The 12,388-nt window shown below is 48.6% G+C and overlaps 1 protein-coding gene across 2 annotated transcripts in view; it reads right to left on the reverse strand.

Moving 5' to 3' along the window:
• Positions 1-321: 321 nt before the first annotated feature.
• The window catches only part of RPL13 (ribosomal protein L13), a 41,606-nt gene continuing 29,539 nt past the window's right edge, over positions 322-12,388 (reverse strand). The window contains exon 6 of one of the 2 annotated variants that reach the window (XM_033942736.1): positions 322-625. In XM_033942736.1, coding sequence (XP_033798627.1) covers positions 467-625 — 159 coding nt within the window. In that variant the 3' untranslated portion in view covers positions 322-466. The remainder of the gene's footprint in view (positions 626-12,388) is intronic. The other variant, XM_033942737.1, reaches the window with a different exon arrangement.

Raw genomic sequence — 12,388 nt, forward strand, 5'->3', positions numbered from 1 at the left:
ATGAAGTTTCTTTAGCAAAGGTGTGATCTGATCAGAACTTTTAGCACTGAATAGTATTTTGTAAAAGTTGCAGGCTTACCTCAATATCAAATTAAGTGACTATAAGAGTGACATGACAGTAATCCATTTTAGAGAAAAGTTGTGAGATTATGAGAATATGGAGGGAATGAAAATCAAAAATGTGACATCTGAAAACCTTTTTGCACAAACTGGGAGAAAGTCCTTAGCACAGCTGGCTAAGTCTGACAATCGTGGCCTAACAATTTCACTCCAACTCCATCTAGGGCAAGCATTAAATCAATACCAAGCATCACACCCAAATCCTTCCAAAAATAGCATGTAAGGTCAGGGATTCACTGAATCAATGACAAGAGCTCAATTATAGGTTTCTCCTTGGTGTAATTAAACCACTCATGCAATTGTCTTTCATATTCTCGCTTTTTATTGAAAGTTCCAGAAAACATTTTCACTTCTTCTTTTCCACATCCTGTTCAGCTGCCTCTTTGGCTCTCTTGGCCCTAATTCCAAAGAGACGAGCATTTGCACGAGCCATGCGTAGGCTGGCAAAAGCCTTGAAGTTCTTCTCTTCCTCTGTGATTATGCGGGCTTTCTCCTTCTTGTAGACCTAAGCAAATGGAATCAGACGTGTTAGAGGAAGATTCATGCCCAGAGAGCTACCAAACACTGCAGCTGCATTACCGTATTTTCGCGGATATAACGCGCGCGTTATACGCGATTTTACCTACCGCGCATACCCCTCGCGCGTTATATGCCTGAGCGCGGTATAGAAAAGTTTTTAAACATAGTTCCCACCCCGCCCGACGCCCGATTCACCCCCCCCAGCAGGACCGCACGCACCCCCACCCCGAACGACCGCTCACACGCGCTCCCACCCGCACCCGCATCCACGATCGGAGCAAGAGGGAGCCCAAGCCCTCTTGCCCGGCCGACTCCCCGACGTCCGATACATCCCCCCCCCCCCCCCGAAGGACCGCCGACTTCCCGACAATATCGGGCCAGGAGGGAGCCCAAACCCTCCTGGCCACGGCGACCCCCTACCCCCACCCCGCACTACATTACGGGCAGGAGGGATCCCAGGCCCTCCTGCCCTCGACGCAAACCCCCCTCCCTCCAACGACCGCCCCCCCCCCAAGAACCTCCGACCGCCCCCCCAGCCGACCCGCGACCCCCCTGGCCGACCCCCACGACCCCCCCACCCCCCTTCCCCGTACCTTTGGAAGTTGGCCGGACAGACGGGAGCCAAACCCGCCTGTCCGGCAGGCAGCCAACGAAGGAATGAGGCTGGATTGGCCCATCCGTCCTAAAGCTCCGCCTACTGGTGGGGCCTAAGGCGCGTGGGCCAATCAGAATAGGCCCTGGAGCCTTAGGTCCCACCTGGGGGCACGGCCTGAGACACATGGTCGGGTTTGGCCCATGTGCCTCAGGCCGCGCCCCCAGGTGGGACCTAAGGCTCCAGGGCCTATTCTGATTGGCCCACGCGCCTTAGGCCCCACCAGTAGGCGGAGCTTTAGGACGGATGGGCCAATCCGGCCTCATTCCTTCGTTGGCTGCCTGCCGGACAGGCGGGTTTGGCTCCCGTCTGTCCGGCCAACTTCCAAAGGTACGGGGAAGGGGGGTGGGGGGGTCGTGGGGGTCGGCCAGGGGGGTCACGGGTCGGCTGGGGGACGGGCGGAGGTTCTTGGGGGGGGGCGGTCGTTGGGGGGGGGGGGGGGGTTTGCGTCGAGGGCAGGAGGGCCTGGGATCCCTCCTGCCCGTAATGTAGTGCGGGGTGGGGTTAGGGGGTCGCCGTGGCCAGGAGGGTTTGGGCTCCCTCCTGGCCCGATATTGTTGGGGAGTCGGCAGTCCTTCGGGGTGAGGGTGCGAGTGGTCCTGCCGGGGGGGGGGATGTATCGGACGTCGGGGGGGGGGCATCAGGCTTTCAGGATGGGGACAGACCTTCAAGGGGGGACAGTGCACGGAAGTCAGGGGGGGTGAACGGAGAGTCGGGACAGCGCACGGAAAGTCAGGGCGGGCGAAAGGAGCGTCGGGCATCATGCGCGTTATATGCCTGAGCGCGGTATAGAAAAGTTTTGGTACATATCATCGTGATTTCTGCGCGCTATACCCCTGTGCGCGTTTTACACAGGTGCGCGTTATATCCGCGAAAATACAGTAAATCTTATTCATGCAACAGTTAACTTTAGGACAAGCAGAAATCCATTAATGGGGGTATTATTGGAAGAATGGACCTATCCCTAGTTCTGTGCAACATGTTTGGTCAGTGAATGGGTGTGGTTTGTTCGCAGGCATGGGAAGGGAAAGGGATTGGGACTTGAATACCGCCTTTTCTGTAGTTTTACAAGTACTGTTCTGGTGGGCTCACAATCTATCTGGGGCAATGGAGGGATTCAGGGTTGCAGGGAGCAGTGCAGGGTTTGAACCTACAACTTCAGAGTACTGAGGCTGTTGCTCTAACCACTGTGCCACACTCGCTCCATGGTGTTTTGGTTATACCTTACTGCTCTTTCTGCCCCTCTGGAGTCAGCAATTCTTCCACTTGCCGGAAGGTTTGAACTGCATAATGTAACTGGACGCTACTCTACTTTAACCACTTCTTATATTCTACCTACACCAATACAGCTTAATCTTGAACTTTTCTATTCTGTGGATCTGTTCCTAGAGGAGACGCTGTCACTGGGACAGATATTCAGTTTCAATCAAAAATTAGGATAACCTAAGAATTAAGAAATTGTTGTCATGACTGAATTATTTAACAGATGTAAATTCAGTTATTGCTAGTTGTGGTCACATCTTCAGCTGATGAATTAGCTCTTTACTTTAAAAATAAATGGTATGGAAATATTTTAGTTTCTCAGCCTTTAGGCTCTTTGTTCAATCTTTGATACTGTCAAGATTAGGTTATTGCAATATTGTTTTAATTCCCTATATATCAACTGCAATTGGTTCCGAATGCAGCAGATAAGACTCGGTAAAAGCTTTGTATTCCACCCTATGCTGGTTGCAGGAACAACTATTTAAAGTACTAATAGGAGATGCTCCTGAGCTTCTTATTTCACGGTGTAAATATACTCATAACACTTTGCTGTTTTGTTTTCCTAAGGTTTTAAAACTGAAATCAATGAGAATTTTCAATGGGGTCATTTTGGAACACCTTACCTGTCCAATTAAGAGGAAATTTAGACTTCTTAAAAAGGTTAAAAGCATCTCTATTTTGTAAAACTGGCCTACCTAATATGGGACATATTTAGATCTTTGAAAGGGTTCGAACACTTCTCCCTCATTATTCGCGGGGGATAGGGGCAGAGCCAGACCACGAATAGGGAAATACCACGAATATCCGGCTCTGACCCACCCTCACCTCCCTCCCGCCTTCCCTGGTGGTCTAGCGGGTTTTCGGGGCAGGAACGATCTTACTACGCTCCTACCCCGTGCAGATCACCAATAGGAAATGGGTTATTCCATGTCAAGTGATCAAGGGCTCTCTGCATGACCATCACGGATTTTGATAAAACTTTATGCACAAAGTCCCACATGTATCAAACGAACTTTGGTAAAGTTTTAGTTTCGCCTGTGGAATATTCGTGGAGATATAGCCATTTGTTTGACCCCATACTGCAATGACATACAGTACGACAGTGACATTCTGACAACTTTGAGACACAATATCTCACGAGCTATGTTTCCAAAAAAACTGAAACTTAGCTACCCTGCACAACTTTTGGAGCTCTATTCAGTGCTACCAATAATAATTTTTGTCGAGCACTGAGTGAATGGCTGAATTACAGTAAACTTGGCCGAAAAAATTAGTGCTCCAAAAAAAGTCAAAGTTTGACATTACTTAGCTCCCACAATAATTGAGTAATAAATGCGAAATTTGGCGCATAATGTCTCAGTACAACGTTGTTTTCAAAAGTACAATTTCAACCTCCAAGCTCTTTCCATTAGTTTACAAATTAAGTGTAAAGTTGCTAATTTGTGTAAAAAGGCCAAAAATAGGGTATTTTCAGCCTGCTTTTACAGAAAAATACCTTTCAGAAACTCTTTCAAATCAGTCTCATTAGAAAGAGCATATTTCAAACCCCCTAGAAAAGTGGGCTTCATTTTTCAACGCAGGTTAACAATGCCCGAAAAAGGGGGACAAAGTTGGGAGATGTCACCATGGCAACGGCCTACGTTTCAACTTACAATTATGTCACTTTTCACACTGTTTTTCCCTTTTTATTTTTACTCAAGCTTTGGGTACAATTATGGTGTTCTTAATTAATGATTATTCCTAACTAGAAATTGAGGTGATAATTTTGTTGCATGCAGATCACAAATTACAACTTGTTTTCTTTTTCAGATCCACATTATTATTAATTCAGTTTAAAATGGATGCCAACGAATCGACTAATAATAATCCTTTTCTGCCAGACTGTGCCATTGGGCAAAAATTGTCAAAGTGTCATGACGGCACATTTTATTCTAAAAAATGTGGGCTCATTTTTTTACCTAATTTGTCAACCGATGAAAAATTGCTTATCACTCGGCGCTCTGAAGTTGAACTGATGGATAAAGACCAAATCTGCCTCCACCACAAAGCAAAGTATCTCGACAAATACGAATTAAAGCAAACATCGTGTTGTAATCCATTTGAAAAGAAAAATCACATTGTTCAAAGTGGATTGTTAAAAGTCGATCTTGCCATGTCTAATGATTTTAGAAAAGTGGCAAAAATAAATATCAAGCCAGGTCAGAAACTTTGCAGTAGATGCAAAGCCCAATACGTTTCAATGAGTGAAGCTACTGCAGCATCTTCATCTTCAGACGATTTTGATATCAGCATCTCCAATGTAGTTGATCAAAGCTTGACTGCTTTAGGAACCTCTCCATTGAAAATTCGAAGGTTAGCTAGTAGAGATAAAGCCGGCTATGTGATACGAAAAATTGAACGTGTGCAAAATGTGATAGCCAAGAAGATTACATCTGCTGCCGGAGTTTCAGCTGAAGAAGTTAGGCCGTCTCGTCAGTCTGTAGAAAGCACAGTTGCTTACCGTAACAGGTGTTATCCAGGGACAGCAGGCAGATATTCTTAACGTATGGGTGACGTCACCGATGGAGCCCCGGTACGGACACTTTTAACTAGAAAGTTCTAGTTGACCGCACCGTGCATGTGCGGGTGCCTTCCCGCTCGACGGAGGAGAGCGTGGTCCCCAGTTAAGATAAGCCAGCTAAGAAGTCAACCCGGGGAGGAGGGCGGGTCCTAAGAATATCTGCCTGCTGTCCCTGGATAACACCTGTTACGGTAAGTAACTGTGCTTTATCCCAGGACAAGCAGGCAGCATATTCTTAACGTATGGGTGACCTCCAAGCTAACAGAGAGGGAGGAGGGATGGTTGGCCATTAGGAAAATAAATTTTGTAACACAGATTGGCCGAAGAGTCCATCCCGACTGGAGAAGGCATCCAGACAGTAGTGAGTAGTGAACGTGTGAACTGAGGACCAAGTGGCAGCCTTGCAGATTTCCTCAATGGGCGTGGAACGGAGGAAAGCCACGGAAGCAGCCATAGCTCTGACTCTGTGGGCCGTGACAGCACCTTCCAGCGAAAGACCGGCCCGAGCATAACAGAAGGCAATGCAGGCAGCAAGCCAGTTAGAAAGCGTCCGTTTAGAGACAGGGCGACCTAAACGGTTAGGGTCGAAAGATAGAAAGAGCTGAGGGGACGAGCGGTGAGCCCTGGTGCAATCAAGATAGTAAGCAAGGGCACGCTTACAGTCCAGCGTATGCAGCACCTGTTCCCCAGGATGAGAGTGGGGTTTGGGAAAAAAGACAGGCAAAACAATGGACTGGTTGAGGTGAAAGTCCGAGACCACCTTGGGAAGGAACTTAGGATGGGTGCGCAGAACCACCTTGTCATGGTGAAAAACAGTGAAAGGTGGGTCAGCAACCAGTGCATGCAGCTCACTAACCCTCCTGGCAGAGGTGATGGCAATGAGGAAAAGCACCTTCCATGTCAGAAATTTGAGTGAAGTAGTGGCAAGAGGCTCAAACGGAGGTTTCACGAGGGTTGACAAAACCACATTCAGGTCCCAGACGACTGGAGGAGGCTTCAGAGGTGGTTTGACATTGAAGAGGCCTCTCATGAACCGGGAAACCAGGGGATGAGCCGTAAGAGGTTTTCCGAGGATAGGCTCATGGAACGCAGTGATGGCACTGAGGTGGACTCTGATGGAGGTAGACTTGAGGCCAGCGTCGGACAGAGAGAGCAAATAGTCCAGTATAGTTTCCACTGCCAATGAGGTGGGATCGTGGTGATGCAATAGACACCAAGAGGAGAACCTTGTCCACTTCTGATGGTAACATTGGAGGGTGGCCGGTTTCCTGGAGGCATCCAAAATGCGACGGACAGGCTGAGACAGATTCTGTGGAGAGGTCAGCCCGAGAGAAACCAAGCTGTCAGGTGGAGCGAGGACAGATTGGGATGTAGTAGAGACTGATGCTGCTACGTAAGTAGAGTAGGAAACACAGGAAGAGGAATGGGCTCCCTGGAGCTGAGCTGGAGCAGGAGAGAGAACCAGTGTTGGCGAGGCCACCTAGAAGCGATGAGAATCATGGTGGCATTGTCTCTGCGGAGTTTGAACAACGTCCGCAACATCAGAGGAAGTGGAGGGAAGGCATAGAGAAACCGACCCGTCCAGTTGAGCAGGAACGCATCCGGGGCCAGACGATGAGGAGAGTAGAGTCTGGAACAGAAAAAGGGCAGTTGATGGTTGTGAGGAGCTGCAAAGAGGTCCACCTGAGGAGTGCCCCACCGATCAAAGATGGAGTGGAGTGTGGTCGGATCCAGAGTCCACTCGTGAGGTTGAAGGATGCGGCTGAGATTGTCGGCCAGGGAGTTCTGTTCGCCCTGGATGTAGACAGCCTTGAGGAAGAGATTGCGGGCCGTAGCCCAGGTCCATATGCGGATGGCCTCCTGACAGAGGAGGGGAGAACCGGTGCTGCCTTGCTTGTTTATGTAATACATGGCGACTTGGTTGTCTGTGCACAGGAGAAGAACCTGAGGGTAGAGAAGGTGTTGGAAAGCTTTGAGTGCATAGAACATGACCCTGAGTTCCAGGAAGTTGATATGATGTTGACGTTCCTGAGGGGTCCAGAGACCCTGTGTGCGAAGTTCTCCCAGGTGGACTCCCCATGCGTAGGGGGAGGCATCCGTGGTGATGACCATGGAGTGAGGGGGTAGATGAAAAAGCAGACCCCTGGAAAGATTGGAGGAGTTCAACCACCATTGAAGAGATCGCTGAAGAGACGATGTCACAGAGATGGGATGAGAAAGAAGGTCCGTGGTCTGAGACCATTGGTTGGCTAGAGCCCACTGAGGTGTTCTGAGGTGGAGTCGTGCCAGAGGGAGCACATGGACCGTGGAAGCCATGTGGCCCAGGAGGACCATCATCTGCCGAGCAGGGATGGAGTGATGAAGGAGCAGGGTCTGTTGACGGTCGGAGGGGAGAAACGCCCTCATCAGAGTGGTGTCGAGAACTGCTCCAATGAACTGAAGTCGCTGTGTGGGAAGCAGATGCGACTTGGGGTAGTTGATCTCGAACCCCAGAAGATGGAGGAAAGAGATGGTGTGTTGAGTGGCTTGTAGCACAAGCGGGACGGAGGTGCTTTCACCAACCAATCGTCCAAGTAGGGGAACACCTGGAGGTTGTGAGACCTGAGGAAAGCCGCCACCACAATAAGGCACTTGGTGAACACCCTGGGCGATGATGCGAGGCCAAAGGGTAGCACTTTGTACTGGTAGTGATGGTGCTGTATCTGAAACCGGAGGTAGCGACGTGAAGTCTGATTGATTGGAATGTGAGTGTAGGCCTCCTTGAGGTCTAGGGAACATAGCCAGTCGTGTTGAGAGAGAAGAGGGTAAAGCGTGGCCAGGGAGAGCATTCTGAACTTTTCCTTGACCAGACACTTGTTGAGGTCCCTGAGATCGAGGATGGGACGTAGGTCTCCTGTCTTCTTGGGTACCAGGAAGTAGCGGGAGTAGAATCCCTGACCCCTTTGGTCTTGGGGGACTTCTTCGATGGCATTGAGAAGAAGGAGGGATTGAACCTCCTTGAGAAGGAGGAGGGTTTGAGAGGAGTGAGAAGCAGACTCTACGGGAGGATTGTCTGGTGGAAGAGTCTGGAAGTTGAGAGAGTAGCTGTGGCGAATGATGGTAAGGACCCACTGGTCTGACGTGATGACCTCCCAACGGCTGAGAAAAAGTTGCAGGCGTCCTGCAAAGGTTGAGGAAGGTTGAGGAAGAGGTAACGTTGGTGAGAGACTGGCTATGCCCTGGAGAAAGGAGTCAAAAGGGCTGAGAAGGTTTTGACTGAGGGAGAGGCTTGGCAGGTTGATGAGATTGGGAACGAGCCTGAGTTTGCTGTTGCTGACGAGGTCGGCGAGGTTGTTGCGGAGGTGGCTGAAGAGGTCTGGCTGAGAATCTGCGTTGGTATGAAGACTGCTGTCTATAGGGGCGAGCAGGCGGAGTCTTCTTCTTTGGTTTGATGAGAGTATCCCACCTGGTCTCGTGAGCAGAGAGTTTCTGGGTGGTAGAGTCTAGGGACTCTCCGAAAAGTTCATCACCAAGACAAGGTGCGTTAGCCAGGCGGTCTTGGTGGTTAACATCGAGGTCGGAAACTCTCAGCCAGGCCAGACATCTCATGGCAACCGCCATGGCCGAAGCTCGAGAGGTGAGCTCGAAAGAATCATAAATAGAGCGTACCATGAATTTGCGGAGTTGAAGCAGACTGGAAATGTGTTGTTGGAAAAGAAGGACCTTACGTTCAGGAAGATACTTTTGTAATGAAGAGAGTTGTTGAACCAGATGCTTCATGTAGAAGGAGAAGGAGAAGTGAAAGGTGTAATTATTGGCTCTGTTTGCAAGCATTGAATTTTGATAAAGGCGCTTGCCAAATTTATCCATCGTTTTGCCCTCTCTGCCAGGAGGGGTAGAAGCATAAATACTGGATCCCTGGGTTTTCTTCAAGGTGGATTCGACAAGAAGAGATTCATGGGGTTTGTCAAACCCCGGGATAGGGATGACCCTGTAGAGACTATCCAGTTTTCTAGGGGCCCCCGGTACCGAGAGAGGGTTCTCCCAATTCTTGTAGAAAGTTTCCCGTAAGATGTTGTGGACGGGTAACTTTAGGAATTCTTTGGGGGGTTGCTCGAAGTCTAGGGCATCTAAGAAAGCCTGTGACTTCTTAGAGTCAGATTCTAATGGGATAGAGAGAGCCGCTGACATTTCCCGAAGAAATTTGGTGAACGAGGATTGTTCAGGCTTGGAACCGGTATCGATTGTGGAGGGCTCCTCGTCGGTTGAAGAAGCCTCATCGTCGGTACCGGGTTGGGATTCTTCCCAGAGGTCCGAGTCCCTGACGTCGGTGTGTATAGGACGGGACGGTGGTGTGGATGGTTCTGCGTGGCGAGTCTTAGAGAGAGATTTGCCAGAACGCATGGAGACGGTACCGGGGGAAGAGGAGCGCTGCCGATCCCAGTCAGCTTGTCGACGGTCCCGATGTCGAAGAGGATCGGCATCAGAGTGCAGTTGCACGAGAGGGTTGATGGGTTCCGCCGCGAGCACCGGCATGGACGTGTTTAATGGTACCGAAGGAGTCGACTCCGGTGGTATGGTGCGAGGCTCGGGCCGGTCCGGTACCGGAAGGAGCGGGGCCAATATTGTTGGCAACAGGTGCTGTAGTTGTTGCTGTAGCTGCTCCTGTAATTGAGTTTGGAGTATGGCCGCAATGCGGTCGTCCAGAGGAGGCACCGGTACCGTTTTTTTCTTTTTCGGTACCATAGGTGCTGCTCTACGCCCCGGCGATGAGGAGGCTGATGACGAGACACTCACCGAAATCGGGGCGGAGCGTTTACGGGGTCGGCTGGATGCTGGGAGGACTGGTGTTGCTGCCGTGGCAGGAGGGCGCTCAAGGGAAGTGGAAGGCTTCTTAGCCGGCTTACCTGACGCCATCGACCCCGAGGAAGGATCAGGCAGTGTGGAGGTAGTCGGTGCCGACTTTAGCGGCGCCGTCGATGGTGTGGCAGACTCCATGGCAGATCCGGTGCCAAAAAGAATGTTCTGCTGGATCTGCCTATTTTTTAACGTACGTTTTTTAAGAGTAGCACAGCGGGTGCAGGTGTCAGCCCGATGCTCTGGACCCAGGCACTGTAAGCACCAATTGTGCGGGTCAGTGAGAGAGATCGGGCGTGCACACCGCTGGCACTTCTTAAAACCCGGCTGAGGGGGCATGAATGGAAACACGGCCTCCGCAAAATCAAACCCGGAGGCCTGTATGTTGGCAACAGGCCCCGCCGGGGCCAGCCAGAAAAATAAAGGAAAAGACAAATTAAATAATTTTTTTTTTTTTTAGACGAAAAAGAAACCCGAAGGGAAAAAAGCAAAAAAGGAAGAAAATTGCGAGCGGGAAGGCAAAGTAGAAAATTTCAACAGCCGTTGAAAGCACATGCGTCTTCTTCGCTCCGCGGAAACGAAGAAACTGGGGACCACGCTCTCCTCTGTCGAGCGGGAAGGCACCCGCGCATGCGCGGTGCGGTCAACTAGAACTTTCTAGTTAAAAGTGTCCGTACCGGGGCTCCGTCGGTGACGTCACCCATACGTTAAGAATATGCTGCCTGCTTGTCCTAGGATAATGCAAGTTATGTGAAGATTACACTGACCTCATTGAAGAAATGAAAACGAAAATTGCAATATCCAACAGGTCAATGAAAGTTCAATTATTGACGATGGCCCCAAAAAGTTGGTCAATAAAGGAAACAGCAATGAAGTTTGGCGTTTCAGAGCGCATGGTCAGAACAGCCCAAAAAGTAAAGAAAGAGAAAGGCATTTATTCTGTACCTGATGCAAAAATTGGCAAGTCCCTTCCAAAAGAAATTGCAAATAGAGTTCAAGATTTTTACGAAAACGATGAATTCAGCAGAATATGTCCTGGCAAAAAAGATTGCATTTCAGTCCGCCTCAATGGTTTAAAAGTACAAAAGCAAAAGCGGCTGCTGTTGTGTAATTTAAAAGAGCTGTACGTGGCGTACTGTAACAAATACGGAACTGAAATTGGTTTTTCCAAATTCTGTGAGCTCAGGCCAAAGTGGTGTGTAACCGTTGGTGCATCAGGTGCACACTCCGTGTGTGTCTGCACGACATCAAAATGTAAAGCTCATGCTACAAGGCGCCAATGTCAAAGAGAACTACAAAGTTCTTATGGAAAAAACTGTGTGCGACCTAAATGTCAAGAACTGTATGCTACAACGATGTCAAAACTGCCCTGGTGAAGAAGCACTAATAGCATACCTGGAAGAAATATTCAAGGATTTAGATCCAGAAGAATCAATAGAATTTAAGCAATGGGTTCACGCTGACCGTGAAACATTAGAAACAAGCGTACTAACCATGGACAACTTTATTGAAAGACTTGCAAGCAAGATTTGGAAGTTGACAAGCCACCATTTCATTTCAAAACATCAAAGTGAATATTTGAAGATGTTGAAGACAGGCTTAAAAGAAACGGAAATGATCGTTTTGATGGATTTCGCTGAAAATTACTCATTTGTTGTACAGGATGCCGCCCAAGGCTTTCACTGGGAAAATTCACAAGCTACGGTACATCCTTTTGTTGCATATTACCTCAATGAAGTGGGCACATTGCAAGTTGTAAACTGTTGCATTATTTCTGATCATATGCAACATGATACGATATCTGTACACGTGTTTATTCAAAAGTTGATCGAATTTTTGGTAACTCAAACAAACATTACCAAAATATACTACTTCAGTGACAGCTCAGCTGCACAATATAAAAACTACAAGAACTTTGTGAATTTGTGCAATCACAGAAATGATTTCAACATTGAGGCTGAATGGAATTTTTTTGGAACTAGCCACGGAAAATCACCCTGCGATGGAGTTGGTGGAACAACTAAACGACTGGCTGCCCGGGCTAGCCTCCAAAGACCATCAACGGATCAAATATTGACGCCAAAGGATCTATTTAACTTTTGTGACCAAAATATACACGGAGTTAAATACATTTATGTTCCAAAAGAAGAAATTGAAGAAAGCAAAAAGTTTCAAGAAGAAAGATGGCATGAAAGCAGCACAGTAGCCGGTACCAGAGAGCACCACCAATTTGTACCAGTCGACTCAAACTCGGTTCGTGTCAGCAAAGTTTCAAATGACACAATAAATTTTGTTGCCAAAATTTCTGATACTGCCATTCCAAATTTGAAATCTTTCCTGGTTGCTACGTTGCCTGTACTTACGATAATCAATGGTGGACAGGCAACGTTGTTGAAGTCTCAATTGAACAAAATGATGCATTGATAAAATTTATGCAT

The sequence above is a fragment of the Geotrypetes seraphini genome, chromosome 4, assembly GCF_902459505.1.
Source record: "Geotrypetes seraphini chromosome 4, aGeoSer1.1, whole genome shotgun sequence".
Lineage (NCBI taxonomy): Eukaryota > Metazoa > Chordata > Amphibia > Gymnophiona > Dermophiidae > Geotrypetes > Geotrypetes seraphini.